At 46.3% G+C, this 18,482-nt stretch overlaps 1 protein-coding gene across 1 annotated transcript in view; it reads left to right on the forward strand.

Annotated features, from left to right (window-relative positions):
• GLP1R (glucagon like peptide 1 receptor) overlaps positions 1–18,482 on the forward strand; it is a 177,627-nt gene that overhangs the window by 59,976 nt on the left and 99,169 nt on the right. Inside the window, exons 5-7 of the mRNA XM_054972289.1 lie at positions 4,499–4,599; positions 12,311–12,417; positions 13,733–13,886. Coding sequence (XP_054828264.1) covers positions 4,499–4,599; positions 12,311–12,417; positions 13,733–13,886 — 362 coding nt within the window. The remainder of the gene's footprint in view (positions 1–4,498; positions 4,600–12,310; positions 12,418–13,732; positions 13,887–18,482) is intronic.

Consider the following 18,482-nt stretch of genomic DNA (forward strand, 5'->3'; position numbering starts at 1 on the left):
TTAATACTAATAAGGCGTAATTGACATGGAATTCATGCAAACAGTCTCCATTAAGTCCATTGCTTCTAAGAAACTAACTTTTTGGGGGGTGAAAGCACTTTACGTGCAGAGCTTAATAAGTCAAAGCTCTAACTTAATTGTTCATCTTTACTGCATAGCCTCTAAAATATTGGTCTCTTTTGTGTACTTTTTAAATGCTTATTGGTTTCTCAGTTCCAAACTTCATTGCAAAATAAGTTCCCCTCAGACAAGCCGGAGAATGACAATCGGACATTTAAGTTAAGTTGCTTAGATCAAAGCAGAGAAATGCACGCTGTGTGTACATTAGAATTGATCAAAACTCATCAAATTTCCATAGCAGATGGTGGTTCATACCAGTCTTAAATACCAATGGCAAAAAAGGGAATGAGACAGTCATGTTCTTCTGAACATGTGCAGAGCAGTCTTCCTCATCCATTATTAATTGCACCTTGCCACCAACCATTCTGGATAAAGCAGTAAGGCTTCCAGGGCAAATGGCTTGAATTTTAGTAGCTCCTATTTTAAAAATAAAGAATTGAGTTTTCTTAAATTATCTATTTCTAAATTCCATAGAGCAGGGAGGTTTATCAGTCTCTAGCTGTCTCACAGCTCTTGGTGATAGTTTTGCATTGACTGTCCATAGAGAACTTTAGACACTAGATCACTCATTTTATAGCTTTTATTTCTTAATGCTGATGCCAGTCAAATTGTAACTTCTGTCCAGTGGGAAAGAAATGGTCTTTCATAAAGCTGTTATGCAGTTCAGAGAATGGGTTGCCTCTTTGTTCCAGAGTCTGATAGGCAAAGGAGCTTTAATGGGTAAAGTTTCTGATCAATTTATATCCTTGTGTCTTTGTCTAGTAGGAAAGTATCTGTATCCAAATCCTTTTTCAAAAACCAAAGGAGCTGAGTGGTCATATAAGTATCTGTTCACTCAGAGAATCTCAAGGCAAAGTATAGAAACTAGAGATGGGCACGAACCGCATTAAAAACTTCAAAAACCCACGAAAATGGCGATCGCGCAATCGCAATCTGGTGGTTTGTTATCGGCCATGACCAACAAACCAGCGGTCGGTAAAAGCCTGGTTCAGTGCATTCGGCCGTGGTTCGGGAAGCCAGACACTCAGGCGTCAGCAATCAATTCCTCTGGCAACGGAGCCGGGGGAATGCCTGGACTCTGTCTGCACTCCTTCTGTCGCCCTGGAAACCCGAATGGTAGCCCAGCTTACCTTGATTGGCAGGTCTTCCTTCCAACCATGGAGTTGCAAAGCAGTTACAAGTTGGGAGAAGACACTCAGGGGAGGGAGGGGGAAGAGGGTGTCCTGTAGCCATGGGCACTCCAATCTCATCCCTGCAAACCCTGATAGGCAGCTCTGACGGGCAAACACAGACCTCCTGCATTGCTCAATGAGACCTGTGCTTATAAATAGCCGTGGGCTCCCAGGCTGGGTTTCACTTTCAGTGAGCAGTGGAGTGGGACAGAGCTCTTGCTTGCCATTTGTTAGCCTTTGGGGAGAGAGACTAATTCAGCTTGGATTGGGGAGATAGGGATCTATCTCCTCTGGTTACAGGACTGCTGCCTGGATCTGGGGCCAAGCTCAGTGGGCACCTCGGCTGAGGGCTCACATTGATTATTGATCAGTGCCTGATCAGGTCAGGTCTGTGGGAGTGGTGGGCTAGGGCTCTAGTCCCTCCTTCCCTCTGGTGCCAGGGCTGCTGCCAGGCCCTGGTGCCAAGCTCGGTGGGCACTTCAGCTGAGGGCTCACATTAAGTGCCTGATCTGTTCAGGTCTGTGGGAGTGGTGGGCTAGGGTTCTAGTCCCTCCCTCCCTCTGGTGCCAGGGCTGCTGCCAGGCCCTGGGGCCAAACTCAGTGGGTACCTCAGCTGAGGGCTCACACAGTGTTATTAGTGCCTGATCTGTTCAGATCTGTGGGAGTGATGGGCTAGGGCTCTAGTCCCTGGGCTGAGGGATGACCAAATGATCCTCATTATTATCACAATCCTAATCATTTTAATTATGATTCTTATTATTACTATTATTATTCTTAGTTTCTGTGCCTGTTCTGCCCAGGCATCTTGGTGTGCTGGGCTATGGCTGTAGTCACAACCTCTGGTTCCAGTGCTGCTGCCAGGCCCGGGGGCCAAGCTCAGTGGGCACCTCAGCTGAGGGCTCACACAGTGTTATTAGTGCCTGATCTGTTCAGATCTGTGGGAGTGATGGGCTAGGGCTCTAGTCCCTCCCTCCTTCTGGTGCCAGGGCTGCTGCCAGGCCCTGGGGCCAAGCTCAGTGGGCACCGCAGCAGAGGGCACACATTCATCTCCTTTCCTGTCCTCCTTAATTCTAGTTTGGTGGCACGAGTCTTCCTCTTGTGTTGGCTGCCAAGGGTGGTTGTGGGGTGAAGTGCGATGGCCGTCCTCCTGGTTCAGTTGTGGAAAGCAGTATTGGGTGTGGCTCAGGAGCCACAGAGAGTACTCCTGCTCCCCCAATTCACCTATGTGGGCTGTGGGAGGCCCAAGAGGTCTTTGTGCAGGGGGGAGAGGAGGGGTGGGCGGGCGATGGATCCCTGGAGGAATGGTATGTGCGTTATGAAAGATCCCTCCCGTCCCCATCTCAAACTCTTGGTGGTGTCCCCTCCTGCAGTCCACCCCTCACCCCATCGTCCATGTCCAGCCCCACAGCGCAGCCTGTAACCATTCGTCCTCCTTCCCCTGGGACAGTTAGCGGTCGACGTTACAATGCCTCCGTATAGAGGCACTTTCGGGCCCTTTCTGATGACCCCCATGTGGTGTGGTGACATGCCTGTGATGTCCTGGTGTGCAGGGGCAAAAATCCGAAGCACCTGTCTTCGACGGCCCTGACTCAGCACCTGAAGAGGCACCACCCAAGCCTGTCACCCTCCTCACCCAGTGAAACATCCATTAGGGGGAGAAAGAGGGCCACCCGGTCTTCTGAGCAGGGGTCAGTGGGAGGATCACTTTGCCCTGAGGGTGATGCTGGTGAGAGCAAAGCACTCTGGCAGGCTGCACTGGCAGAGGTTGTCCCCTCGGGGTCTGGGACAGCACCGCTTACAATCTCGAGGCTGATGGCTCAGGAGGTGGCTGCCAGTGCACTGTTCCTCAGTGGGACCCTCGGGTGAGGACCTGCGGTGGCGGGGGATCAGGCCCCTGGTTCGAATGACACTTCCTCTCCTTCCCACTCCGGGAATACCAGCGCGCTCCTCTTTGACCTGGAGGTTGGGGAGGGATCTTCCCACTTACCCCCCACATGACAGGTCCTCTCCCTCCCATCCTTTCCAGCAAGGCAGGAAGGTGTGAGCTGCTGGCTGCCGCCGACACACTGTTCCTCAGTGGGACCCTTGGGTGATGACCCGCGGATGCTGAGGGATATTCCCCCTCCCCCTCCTCATGATGACAGGTCGTCTCCCTCTCATCCTTTCTGGCAAGGCAGGAAGGTGGGTACTGTCAGCTGCTGTTGAAATTTTCCTTAGTGGGACCCCAAGGTGAGGACCCGCAGTTGCTGGGGGATCAGGCCCCCATCCGAATGTCATGTCATCTCCCACCCACGTGGGGAATATGAGCTCCCTCCTGTTCGGCCTGGTGGGTGGGCTGACCCCCTGCCTCCCCATGCCTGCCAGGCCTGGAGGCCACCCCCAGTACACACATTCCTGCCATTGCAGGGAATACCAGCACACTCTTCTTTGGCCTGGCAGGTGGGCACATGGGGGGTGCCACCGGTGAGCAGCCAGGCCCCCCACCTCCCCGTGCTTTCCAGGCCCAGCAGCCACCCCCAGTACATACCTTCCAGCCTGCGCTGGAAATACCAGCATGCTCCTCTTTGGCCTGGTGGGCGGGCACATGGGGGGTGCCGCTGGCGAGCAGCTAGACCCCCTGCCCCCTGAGGGGAGGCAGCTCGTCACCGCCTCCCTCTGCCCGCCAGGCCCGGCTGCCGCTGTCAGCACCCACCTTCTGTACACTGGGCCAACGTGAACCGGTGGCTCTAATTGTATCGAGTGGGAGTTTCCTGGGGGCTTTGGATTGGAGAGGGTATAACTCCAAGATCCCTTTTGCAATCTTGTCCAAACTTGGGTGATGGCTGTAGGAGAGCGTGCAAAAGACTCCCCGGGAATATGGGCTCTGTAAGTGCCACGGGGGCCTTTCTATGCCCAATGAGCTGTGAACCACAAACCGGTTCGGCAACGGAAAATGTTCGTTGCAGTTTGCGATCTCAGGATCATCGTTGGTACCGAACCGTGAAGCACTGGTTCATTAAATTTTTTTGGTTCGCGCCCATGTCTAGTAGAAACATCAGTGCTTAGGCAAATGTATATTTTGTAATATAAATGTATATATTTTCACATGGAGTCCTGTGTGAAATTTGTAACTAGGAGTTCCATTTGTGCTTGGTCACATGAGTAATGAATTTGTTTTTGCTTTTCTATCAACCCTTGTAATTCATGTGCTTTCTGGTCTTTGTCAGGACAAGTTTATCGCTTCTGTACACTTGAGGGCACATGGCTGCTGGAAGAGAATTCCACCATGCCTTGGAGAAACACTTCTGAGTGTGTGATTGCTGCTCGAGTAAGTGAGCAAGATTTGCAGTTTGAATTGGGGATGTCCCCTAAAAACGTTGCTTGGGTGGTAGCTTTTAAATGAAGGCTTCCCATATGGGCATGAGTATATAATCCTGACCAGTTGGTCTACTTATTTCATAACATCAGTGGGACTAAAACAAGCAGCTTGAGCAGAGCATCCTTTACCCTTATGTTTACAATGGCTAGTAGTGACTAACGTAGCCTAACCATAATGGAAATTGCAAGTGTGGAAAGAAAATCAATTTTTTTTGTCTAGCTGGTTTACCAGCTTTGCTGCAAATAGGAATAAGAAAAGAAGACACAGGAGAAACTCTGAACTGAAGTTAATTGAAATCCAGGAAATCCCCAAAGTAATCTTTTGAATGTTTGTGACATCATGAAAAACTGTGTTCCAAAAAGCAAAATAATAATATACTGTTTTCAGAACTGCTATGTCTCTATTCACTGTTTAAAAGATCATTTCACCATTATATAAAAAGGTGCCAAGAAGACAGATGCTTAATGACAGTGCTTGGTTGCTTGGCACCTGTCTCATTTCCATAAAATAGAGTGCTTTGAGGAGCAATGATTTAGTCTCTGAATTGCCCCTGAAATGTAAATACTTATTTTTATTTTCCATATTATCTTATTCTTATTTTTACACAATATACAGTGTGTATGTGAAATACATAAAAATATGGATGTAAGTAAGGAAAAATCTTCCAGTGTTGGCTTGCCGTGTTGCTGCAGCTGTCCTTGAGGAGAAACTGACTAAGAACATAAGAACATAAGAACATAAGCAAAGCCATGTTGGATCAGGCCAGTGGCCCATCCAGTCCAACATTCTGTCACACACAGTGGCTAGAAATCCAGTGCCATCTAAAGGACTGTCAGTGAGGCCAGGACACCAGAAGCCCTCCCACTGCCTTCCTTCCAGCACCAAGACAACAGAGCACCACCTCCCCACAAAGAGAATACCATCTATCTCCTGTGGCTAATAGCCACTGATGGACCTCTGCTCCATATATTTGTCCAGTCCCCTCTTGAAGCTGGCAATGCTTGTAGCTGCCACCACCTCCTGTGGCAACGAATTCCATGTGTTTATCACCCTTTGTGTAAAGTAGTATTTTCTTCTATCTGTTCTAACCCAACTGCTCAATAATTTCATAGAGTGCCCACGAGTTCTTGTATTGTGAGAAAGGGAGAAAAACACATCTTTCTCTACCTTCTCTAACCCGTGCATTATCTTGTAAACCTCTATCATGTCTCCCCTCAGTCGTCTTTTCTCCAGGCTAAAGAGCCCCAAGCGCCTCAATCTTTCCTCATAGGGAAAGTGTTCCAACCCTTTAATCATTTTAGTTGCCCTTCTCTGTACTTTTTCCAGTGCTATGATATCTTTTTTAAGGTGTGGCGACCAGAACTGTACACAGTACTCCAAATGAGGCCTCACCATCGATTTATACAGAGGCATTATGATACCGGCTGATTTGTTTTCAATCCCTTTCCTAATAACCCCTAGCATAGCATTAGCTTTTTTTATGGCAGTCGCACACTGTGCTGACGTTTTTAGTGAGTTATCTATCATGACTCCAAGATCTCTCTCTTGGTCAGTCTCCGCCAGTTCAGACCCCATCAACTTGTATTTATATTTTGGATTTTTGGTTCCAATGTGCATTACTTTGCACTTGGCTACATTGAACCTCATTTGCCACATGGATGCCCACTCTTCTAGCCTCGACAGATCCCTTTGGAGTGCCTCACAATCCTCTCTGGCTTTCACCACCCTGAACAATTTCGTGTCATCTGCAAATTTAGCCACTTCACTGCTTAATCCCAATTCCAAATCATTAATAAACAAGTTAAAAAGCATTGGACCCAATACCGACCCCTGTGGCACCCCACTGCTCACCACCCTCCACTGTGAGAAGTGCCCGTTTATACTCACTCTCTGTTTCCTATTAATTAGCCAGTTTTCGATCCACAAGAGGACTTGGCCCTTTATCCCATAGCTACTGAGCTTACTTAGGAGCCTTTGATGAGGAACTGTGTCAAAAGCTTTCTGGAAGTCAAGATAAACAATATCTATCGGGTCTCTCTTGTCCACTTGTTTGTTCACTCCCTCAAAGAACTCTAACAGATTGGTGAGACAAGATCTTCCCTTACAGAACCCATGCTGAGTTTTCCTCATCAGCTTTTGGTCATCAATGTGCCCACTAATTTTATTTTTGATAATAGTTTCCACCAACTTACCCAGTATTGACGTCAGGCTGACTGGCCTGTAATTTCCCGGATCTCCCCTGGAACCTTTTTTAAAGATGGGGACAACATTAGCTACCTTCCAGTCCTCAGGAACAGATGCAGAGTTTAATGACAGATTACATATTTTTGTGAGGAGATCTACAAGTTCACACTTGAGTTCTTTCAGAACTCTTGGATGTATGCCATCTGGGCCCGGTGATTTATCAGTTTTTAAATTATCTAGCAGTCGCATAACCTCCTCTCTCGTCACCTCAATGTGACTCAGGTCTTTCAAAACCCCTCCCAAAGTCAGTGCTTCCGGAGTGGGCATGCACTTCTTATCTTCCACAGTGAAGACAGAAGCAAAGAACGCATTCAGCTTCTCGGCCATTTCCCTATCACCCTTTAGTAATCCTTTTACGCCTTGGTCATCCAAGGGCCCCACTGCCTCCCTAGCTGGTTTCCTACTTCTAATATATTTAAAGAATTGTTTATTGTTTTTCTTTATGTTCTTTACAATATGCTCCTCATATTCCCTTTTTGCCTGTCTGATCACAGACTTGCACTTTTTTTGCCACAGCTTATGCTCCTTTTTATCAACCTCACTCCGACTAGTTTTCCACTGCCTAAAAGAATCCTTTTTGCCTTTTACAGCTTCTATTACATTGCTTGTTAACCATGCTGGCCTTTTCCTAAACCTATTTGTGCCTTTCCTAACCAGCGGTATATATTTAATTTGAGCTTCCAGGATTGTAGTTTTAAATAGTCTCCAAGATTCCCCAAGTGTTTTGACCTTTTTTACTTTCCCTTTCAGTTTCTTCTTCACGTACCCCCTCATCTCAGAAAAGTTACCCCTTTTGAAGTTAAACATGGCTGTGTTGGTCTTATTTGGCAATTTCCTATTTATACATATGTTGTACTCAATAACATTATGGTCACTGTTCCCAAGTGGTGCAATCACATTTACATCTCTCACCAGGTCTTCAGCATTACTGAGGACCAAATCCAGGATCACCTCTCCCCTAGTAGGTTCTGTAACCATCTGTTCCATAGCACAGTCATTGAGACAGTCTAGAAACTCACTTTCTCTCCCCCGATTCGAACACCCATTGGCCCAGTCAATGTGCGGGTAGTTAAAATCACCCATTACAACACAGTTTTTTTGTTTAGCAGCCATCTTTAATCCTGTCATCATTTTATAATCCTCCTCTATTTTCTGATCTGGAGGGCGATAACAAACTCCCACAGTTAAGTTTCCATTTGGGCCCGTAATTTCAACCCATAACATTTCCAGAAGCGAATCTAATTCAGTTACCTTCTCAATCTTACTGGAATGTATACCTTCTCTGACATATAGAGCCACCCCACCACCAACCCTTCCCTCCCTATATTTCCGATATAATTTATATCCAGGAATCACCGTGTCCCACTGATTTTCCTCATCCCACCAAGTTTCTGATATGCCCACAATGTCTATGGATTCGCCCAACACTAAACATTCCAGCTCCCCAATTTTACCTCGGACACTTCTAGCATTTGTATATAAACACCTGTAACTTCCCCGGCACACTTTGCCTCGAGACGTAGTTAGGTCATCTGCACTGTTTGTCTCCATCTCAGTTGACAACTCTAATCTATCTCCCTGTAGAAGTGTTATACCTAGCCCTTCATCTCTCTGAGATGAACCATCCTGAACCAGAGACACTTTATCTCTTGTCGGCTTTCCCCTAGCATTTAGTTTAAAAACTGCTCTGCCACCTTTTTGATTTTAAGTGCCAGCAGCCGGGTTCCTTCTCGGGACAAGTGGAGACCGTCTCTCTTGTACAGCTCCCGCTTGTCCCAAAAAGAATCCCAGTGCCTAACAAACTTGAACCCTTCCTCCCTACACCATCGTCTCATCCACGCATTGAGACTCCTGATCTGCGTTTGTCTCTCTGGCCCTGCGCGTGGAACAGGTAGCACTTCTGAGAAAGCTACCTTGGAGGTCCTGGCCTTGAGTCTCCTGCCTAACAGCCTAAATTTTTGTTCCAAGACCTCACGACTGCATTTCCCAACATCGTTGGTTCCAACATGGACCACGACCGCTGACTCTTCCCCAGCACTATCTACCAGCCTATCTATAACACGCGTAATGTCCGCTACCTTCGCACCAGGCAGGCAAGTCACCATACGGTCAGAACGCGGTTGTGCCACCCAGCTATCTACTTGTCTAAGGATCGAATCACCAACTACCAAGAGCCTCCCTCCCGCCCCACCCAGGGATGGTTCCTTGATGCGAAAGGAAACCTGCTCACCAACTGAAGAAGAGGTCCCTTCTGAGGGCATGTTCCCCTTATCCTCAGTACGGTGCCCTGATTCCACAAGATCCTCATTCTCCTTGACAACAAGAACGCTGCCATTTTTAGAGTGGGACACATCTATCCTGTCCCTGAGAATCTTGTCCTCGTGCCTATCTAACTGTCTCCGCTTCTCCAGGTCAGCCACCTTGGCCTCAAGGGTACGTACTCGTTCCCTGAGAACCAGGAGCTCCTTGCAGCGAGCACACATCCAGGACTTCTGACCAGAAGGCAGATAGTCATACATGTGACACTCAGTGCAATACACTGGAAAGCCCCCAACCCCCTGCTGGCATTCTGACTTCATTATTCTGTTTTAGGAATAACACACTAAGAGGACAGAAAACGGCTATGATCCCCCGGCTATGATCCCCCGGCTAAGAGCCACAGGCCAAGAGCCCTTCGGCTCGCGCCAAAGGCTCGCGCCCCTGCCCAGCAGTTGCCTTTTCAATGCAAAAGGTCACTTCCTGCTAAGCACAGGAGGTGAGCACAAAGGGGTGTGTGTGGCTTGTACTCCAGCAACCCCCAGCAGCCTTACAAACACACTCACCCTCAAACACAATCAAGCCCAAACACACTCAGCCTCAAAACTACACTCAAATCAACACAAAACTACACACAAAAAGCCCCAAAGCTAGAGAGGACCACCCTTAGCTTCTTAGCTTAACCCACCACAGCCAAGAAAGGCAAAAAGCCCTTACCTCCTCTAGCAGCTGCAGACCATGTGCTCCTGAGCCCAGGTGACTCTGCTCTGCCCTGCCCCTGCCCAGCAGTTGCCTTTTCAATGCAAAAGGTCACTTCCTGCTAAGCACAGGAGGTGAGCACAAAGGGGGTGTGTGGCTTGTACTCCAGCAACCCCCAGCAGCCTTACAAACACACTCACCCTCAAACACAATCAAGCCCAAACACACTCAGCCTCAAAACTACACTCAAATCAACACAAAACTACACACAAAAAGTCCCAAAGCTAGAGAGGACCACCCTTAGCTTCTCAGCTTAACCCACCACAGCCAAGAAAGGCAAAAAGCCCTTACCTCCTCTAGCAGCTGCAGACCATGGAAACATTGAAGCTTAAAGAAAGGGTTGCAGTCTGACAATTGGGGCAATCAGAGCTCATTAAAATAAGTTCTGCCACAGACTTCTGAATTTTACCCTTTGCAGCACTTTTTCTGAAACAATAAGAGTGTCTTCAAACCTAACTTCATGTCTTAAACATTAATTCTGATGAACAGATATTTTGTTTACTCTCCTCCCTTCTTGGGTAATTCTTTTCTTTTCCAGATTTTTTTTAAAAAAGTTGTATATTAGATTTGCGATGAACTTTAGACACCCCTCATATACCAACAGATCTGCTTCTGAAAAACTTGCCTTCCCCTACTTCCTCCTCCTCCTCAGCAGGGCAATTTCTGTAAATCATACAGTTCAGGATTTAATGGTGGAACCATGAAACCAAATATAAGAGCCAAATTTTCATCTAACGAGGGGGAAATATAAAAGCTTTAATAAATACATTCTTAAAAATGAATAGACTTTCATTTTGCATCTGACACTTGCCAGAACAAGCACAATGAGAAATCTTAATTCTGCTCTTTCCCTTTCCTCCCTTCTGACTTGTGCCTTGGTAATCTTCGACTTGGTCTCAAGTAGAAGAGAGAAAACGTCTGATTGGGCAGCAACCTTGGCATCCCAGTGACTTCCAACAATTCTCTACATCTCAGAACAAAGCTCTTCTGTCATCATCTACCCCCAAACCACTCCTTTTCCTTTATCTCCCCATACCCGTTCTCACCTGATTTAGCCCACTCCTTTTCAATTGTGTTTTCTGTGTAGAAGTTCATGTAAATTTAGAGTTCATTGATCCATGCAGAAAATGAAACAGTCCTGTAGTGCGTGAACATATGAAGCTGCCTTGTATAGAGTTGGTCCACTGACCGACTGGCTGCAGCTATAGGCTTGGAAATATAAGGGTCTTTGCAGACGTCAAATATCTGAGATGCTTTAGGTATACAATCCAGGTGTTTAAACTTAGAAGTGCTGTTGCTGGAAGTGCTGTGCGCTTAACAGTTGCTTCCTTCACCACTGAGCCACAAGTCTAGTATGATCCTTCCCGCAGCCTTTTAAGGAACCTTGGGCTGTCTCATATTCTTTTCCACCTCTGCACCACTAGCTAATTTTATCTACTCAAAATTTTGGCTTACATAGGGTGAACATAGAGAAGACACTGAGGCATCCATATTCTCTTCTTGGTGTTTTAAAAAGTGAATTGTAGCTATTTGTGGCTCCAATTCTGATAATGGCCATGGAAAGAATAGTGTGTTTCTTCCATCCCTGTGCAGTCTCATCTGTCAGCCACTCCCTTACTTACTTTTAGCATGGAAGGGAAAAGACGGCTTTGTAAACTAACTCCCAGCCAGGAATAAATTGTAGATTGCAATTTTAGCTTACAGGGCTGTTAAAAATTATAGTTTCCCCATGTAGATAACAATCCTGAAATGACTGCCTGGTTTGCAGTGGGTGAAAGGAAGAGAGGTTGCACAAGCAAGACTAAGAGCGGGACCACAAGTGGCGCCTGACGCAGGTTGGACACTTGCCAGCTTCCCTCAAGTTTTGATGGGAAATATAGGCAGCTTGGCGGAATGTTGGACAAGTGACAGTTGAAAAGTCCATTGGACAGCAGTCAGAGTCAAGCTGCAAGACCAGGATGCCTACATTTCCCATCAAAACTTGAGGGAAGCTGACTAGTGTCCAACCTGTGTCAGGCGTCACTTGTGGTCCCGCTCTTATTTGCTTAGTGCTAAACAATAGTTTGACCTTTCATCTGAATTCAGGACTGCTTGGGGGGGGGGGTATGAATGTAAAAGGTTGTGGGGGGAAAACTCTCTTATGGTGAGTCTCGGGTATTAGAACTTGTATGTGGCCCTACGAAGACTTACTTCTGGCACTCAGGTTGAACACATTTGGCTTTGGAATTTTCACTTAGCTAATTCTGTGGAGCAGATGTGTTGTGCCCTCCGTGTTTATGTGTTTGAGTGAGATTCTTGGCTTGGCAATTTGTTTGCTATGTTAAACCAAGTGTACTGAGAGAGAACAAGAGCAAATGTATATAGTCCAGTAATTGTATCCTCTACTCTAATCCTCTTCCAGGACCCGCCAAAAGAACGACTCCTATTCCTATCTGTCATCTACACCACTGGATATGCTCTTTCTTTCTCTGCCCTTGTTATAGCAACTGGCATCCTCCTTGGGTTCAGGTAATCTCATCTATTTTAAAAGTTGCAAAACTCCATGACATAACCAGTGTCTGAACCTGCCCTCCATATAGTGTTGGAATCTAACATGATCTCTCTACACTCTTGTTTCCCCATCATGTTTCCTGCTACTAAAAAAAATGTCTAAAACTAATCAGTCTGTCATTGGATGTTACTTTGTTTAAGCAACAGTAAAGCATTTACTTTAGATCTCTGTTGATAGTTATTTGACAGATCTCTGCAGTGATGACTCCCGTTGTATAATTTCAGATTGAGACTTTTAAATGCAATATGTAGATTTGTTATACACAACATAACTGATAAATACTACATAAACATTGAGGGAATATTTTGAGGTCTTGGCTTTAGAAGGTAACGGTAGTGAGAAAATATTAAATACTTAATTTACAGCTGGTTTATTGTGGGGAGAGGTGCTGTAATGGCCGTCTATTGTGCCCAGTCACACAGTGTTTTAACCGCAGCAGTAAACTTCTAATACCAACAAGTAAAGCAGTACTGGGCTTACACTTTTTTCCTGTGTCCAAAATATCTAATATTTGTGCTTACCTGTTTTACTGCTGCTTTGAGTTCAGGCTACCATCACGCTTAGCTGACATTACTTAGGAATAAACTTTGAAGGTTCCCTTAATTCAGGTTGAAAATTTTGTAATTTTGAAAGAGCATTTGAATTTCGATGGTGAGACAAAAGAGCAGTTTTCCTGCTGGACCACTACCTTGCTGGAAATGTGTTTGCTTTCATTAAATAGAAGTAAATAGAATGATGCTACTTCATTGGTTTACAGGTATCTTGTGTTCTGTAACTGACAGTCAGTATTCATAATGAACATTGTTGCTTATGGTGAACACAGAGATGAAATCATGCTTCCCTTGTATCTGTAGTATGTGCAGTTCTCTCAGATGATGTATTGGTGTACAGTCTCTTCTTGCAGCTCAGACAAGTAATACTTTTTTAAAAATGGAAATTGCTTTTGCTGCTGATCCACTACAGAACTGCCCACTACACTGCCAACTGAGGCAGGCTTCACTCGCTATATTTTTTATTTTATTCTAAGGTCCTTGTTTAGAAGCTTGAGCTCAATGTAAAAAGCTCCAGCTCCTTTGCCTAGAGTAAAATTTTAAATTCCTGCTTCTGCTCTACTCTAAATGTTTTATGGTATTCCTGTATTGGGCAGATAATTTTGGATTGTAGGCTGCAAATGACTCATTTACATACTTTAGTTTTAAGCAGAGCCCCGTTGTTGTTCCCTTTGACTATGATTATGATCAAATGACTCTAGCATCATGCTTATGTTTATAGGCATCTCCATTGCACAAGGAACTACATTCACTTGAACCTTTTCAGCTCCTTTATTCTACGTGCTGTATCTGTCTTCATTAAGGATTCTCTGCTAACGCAGATGTACATAACTGCTACTCGTGAATATCAGTGGGAGAAGATCTTGTCCTACCAGGTAGGTTTTGACTCAGAAACATCTGTGATGCACTAGTTACGGGCCACTGGTATCTGTATAAAATTTTCACCCTTATGTCAAGGTGTGTGTGTGTCTATTTCCACTTTGTTTTTGAAGTCATAGTTTCCAGGAGAAATTGTGATAGGTCCACCCAAGGGTGGAGCTACATGTTACAAAGCTTGCGTCTGAAATCTTTGAACATTTCCATTGCTGTATATTTGAGTTAGGGAAACACTAAGCAGAACTCCATGGTATAGAAGGGGGTGGGGTAGAAACAGTAGTCCAATATGTGTGTTTAAAATGCAATTTACCTTCAGATCAATTACCTACTAGATATAATAATGTCATACTGTTCCAGAATCCACAACTCCTTGTCTTGGCTACCCTCTAATCCTTGCAGAGAGCTGAGTGTGTATAAAATATATAGACATTGTTATGAGCCTTGGCCTAGTGAGGCCTAGTGGCTCTGGGGAAGCCTGCACTAAAGTTACTGCAAGGCCTATATTTCCCAGGTTCCCTTTGGCCCCGGTGATTGGGTAAGAGGGGATTCTGAGGGGAAAATTACACCAATAGGAAAGGAGGGAGATGGTGCCTGAGAGAAGAGATAAAAGGCCTCATCACAGGGGGAGGGTGTTCACTTCTAGGGAGTACAGCTGAGGAGAGGCTGCTGCAGATGGAGTGTTCCCTCATCCAGAAGGGGTGAGACAGTTGGAAGCCAGTCACCAGGGGACAGTTAAGAGCAGTCTAGTTAGACGCGTTAGGGTATTTTAGTTTTGTTTGTTCACCAACCTTTACTATTCTCTTCAATATACCAAGTTTAAGAACCAGTTATTAATAAACCATTTAAATAAAGTTCTTTATTATTCTGCCTGGGTCCTCATGCCTCATTTGGTCATGTAATAAATCAAACCTACTGGGAAAGAGTCAACAAAAGGTGTTAGTTGGGTGCTCTGGGCCCTTCTTTAGGAAACCTGTACCAGAGTGGTGGCAGCCTACAGACAGCTACCCTGGGCTCCAGCAGCTGTGACATGGTGGTCTAGCGGTGGGATGGCCTAAATTTGGACCCAGTGAGAGGCAGAGTGCTATTTGGCCTTACCAATTTTTTTTTTAAAAGCCCTTTTTGCTTTTTGGCTTGAGGAAGCCAATTTTCCTAAGCTGCTTGCCAGAACACACAAGAGCTCAGTAAAGGTACTGGTGAAGTTTTGTTTATTTTCTTAGCTGTCGGGTCAATGGGATAGTTAGGCTAGGAATACGAGTGCATGTTCCTCCATTCAGGGAAAGAAAAATTTGAGGACGCTCCCATTCCTAAGAGCAGAACCCGGAAGTGGACAGCTGGAATTATGTCAACTACAGGTGCACCGCTAGTTGAAGCATCTGAGTCCCAAGCAATGTCACCTCTGAGCGAAGAGACCTTGCGTCTCCAACTGCAAATCGAGAAGGCCAGACTCGAGGTGGAATTAGAGAGAGCCAGGATGGAGCTGGAAAGAGAAAAAATCAAGCTGGCACATGAGATTGAACTTGCAAGGATTGAAAAAGGACTGCTCCCCCCAGATGCAGCTGTGAGGGGAGATAGCCAAAAATATCCTCTATACAAGGTAGGGGAGGACATTGAAGCATTTTTGCAGAACTTTGAGCAAGTTTGCATGGATTACAAGGTCTCCCCAGAATTGTACATGGAAAAGCTGAGACCTCAGCTGAGTGGAGTTCTAGCTTCAGTGTCTAGACAGATGGAAGGTGAAGAGAGGACAGACTACAAGCTGTTTAAACAGAGAGTGTGTGAGAGGGTGGGGTTTTCCAAAGAAGGAGCCCGCAAGAGATTTAAGGAAGTAAAACCTGAAAACAGGGAGTCCTACCCAGAGTTAATTTATAGACTGGGGAAGGCCTATGATCTATGGGTTGAAGTAGCTGCTGTTAAGACCCTAGCTGATGTAAATGCTCTAATATGCATCGATCGGTTTCTGACTCTCATTCCTGAGCACATTAGAGGCCCGCTTATAGATAAAAGCCCATCCACTCTCCAAGAAGCAGGACAATGTGCAGAGCGGTTGGCAGAAGCATATGGGGGGCAGAGACCCAACATTCATTGTGATTGGCGCCCAAGGGAACCCCTGAAGCTCCCAACATGGTCCAGAGAGCAGCCAGAAGCTAGAGGAGGGCAGCACAGGTAACAGCATCCTGATTCTTCAAGCACTGATGTGAAATTGCCAACAGGAGATCGGAAGCTACCCCGGTGTTATGCATGCAATGAGCTGGGACACCTCCGTAATAAGTGCCTTAAGTCTAGCACAAGTGCACACCATATGATCCCGATGGGTTCTCAACCCACCCCTCCTGATTTTGACCCAGAATATATTCCTTGGCGCCACCGTAAGGAGGTCAGCGTGAATGGCTGTGATGTCATAGCCTGGCGAGACACTGATTCCCTCTTGACCACAGTCCATCACTCTCTCGTGGATCCTAAGTATCTTGTCCAAGGAGAGGAAAGACGAGTGAGGCGCCTTCACGAAACAGAGGGGATTACCCTCCCAGTGGCCAAGATACCAATTCAGTACGAGGGGTGGAGCAGACAATGGAAGGTTGCTGTGCATGATTACACCCCAGTGGCTATGTTTGTGGGGGAAGACTTGGCAGAACACGTGCTCCAATGGAAAGAAGAACAACAGGAATTAAGACCTTTAAAAGCTGAGACTGATCCTGTAATGGACATGTACGTGCAGTTTCTAAGAGACTTTGAGGTTACACCTGATGATCTCTGCCTGGGGACTGAGAACTTCATAGGAGTGTTAACCCGCAGCCAGACAAAGAAACAGCCTAAAGGAGAAGTAGCTGTGGTAACCTATCTGGACCCCACCATAAACCAAAGTGAAATGGAATCTTCTGCAGTGACAGCAACTGTTTTCCGGAAGGAGCAGGAGGAGGATATGAGCCTCGGGGAAGCTCACCAACAACCACTGAAGAATAACCCTCTAAGTGAAACTCTCCGTTCCAGATTTGTGTTGGACCATGGTTTGTTGTATCGGGAGTCCCTTCAATTGGGGCATAAGAGTGAGTGGAAAACGCACATGCAGCTAGTGGTACCAAGTAAATATCGCCTCCAGCTTATGAAGCTAGCTTACGACCCTCCCAGTAGTCATGCTGGAGTGAGGAGGACCAAGGACCGTCTGAGACAACAATTTTATTGGGAAGGAATGGGCAAGTTTGTTCAGTCCTGTGAGGTGTGTCAAACTGTGGGGAAAGCCCAAGACAAAAATAAAGCTCCACTCCAGCCTTTACCAATCATCGACATTCCCTTCCATCGGGTAGCTATTGATGTGTTGGGACCATTACCTAACAAGACTCCAGGGGGGAAGCAATACATTCTGACTGTGGTCGACTATGCCACCCGCTGGCCAGAAGCAGTAGCACTTAACCGTATTGACGCCAATACTATCTGTCAAGCCCTAGCAGATGTGTTTGCCAGGGTAGGCTGGCTTTTAGAGGTGCTCACAGATGCTGGGACTAATTTCCTTTCAGGCATGATGGAGAAACTGTGGAGTAGTCATGGGGTCCAGCACCTGGTAACCCTCCCGTACCACCACCAATCGAATGGCCTAGTGGAAAGGTTCAATGGAACTCTAAGGGAAATGATTAAGAGGTTTGTTGCTGCCCATTCAAATAATTGGGATTTAGCTCTACAACAGTTGCTCTTTGCATACAGGGCTGTCCCACAACCTAGTTTGGGATTCTCCCCCTTTGAATTGGTTTATGGAAGGGAGGCACGTGGGCCATTGGAACTGGTGAGACATCATTGGCAGGGCTCGATACCCTCTCCTGGGACGAATGTTTTGGACTTTGTTGATAAGCTTCAGAATAATTTAAGAGAGGCTTTGACCGTAGCTCATGCTCACTTGGGAAAGACACAACAAAAACAAAAGGCTTGGTATGACATGAATGCCAGGAGGCAGGTCTACAACCCAGGTGATCTGGTAATGGTCTTAAAACCAGTGAAGGCTAATAAAATGGAAGCCACCTGGGAGGGACCATTCCAAATTAACAGTCGCCTGGGAGAGGTGAATTATTTGGTTGAATTCCCAGACACAGGTCTCCCACCATGAGTTTATCATGCCAATGCCTTGAAGCCATACTACTCTCGAGAAATCATTGTTTGCCATCTCATCCCAGAATCAGCTGAGGGTTTTGGGAACCCTGAAGAAATGTGCTCTGGGAGCCATGGTGAAGGAGGAGTGGAGGAGATTACCTTCTCCCCCTTATTGTCTAGGAACCAGCAGGAAGAAGTTAGGCAACTGTGTACTGAATTTGCCGAACAGTTCTCTGCCCTGCCTGGTTGCTCCCAAATTGCAAGTCACTCTATTTTCACAGGGGATGAGCCCCCTGTGGCAGAATGGGCTCATAGGATTCCACATACCCAGCGGCAGGCCATCGAGAAAGAGTTAACTGAGATGTTTGTCAGGGCTTGCCGCGGCTGCCGCTGGGCGTGGCACTGGGCGGTCTGCTCCTGACGTCACAGGGGGGCCAGGGACTCTGCAGGACCCTGCTCTGTGGAAGGAGGGGCGGTATACCTCACCCAGACTCCCTCTCAGTCCACTCGCTGGCCTG

The sequence above is a fragment of the Eublepharis macularius genome, chromosome 1 (assembly GCF_028583425.1).
Source record: "Eublepharis macularius isolate TG4126 chromosome 1, MPM_Emac_v1.0, whole genome shotgun sequence".
In the NCBI taxonomy this organism is placed as follows: Eukaryota; Metazoa; Chordata; class Lepidosauria; order Squamata; family Eublepharidae; genus Eublepharis; species Eublepharis macularius.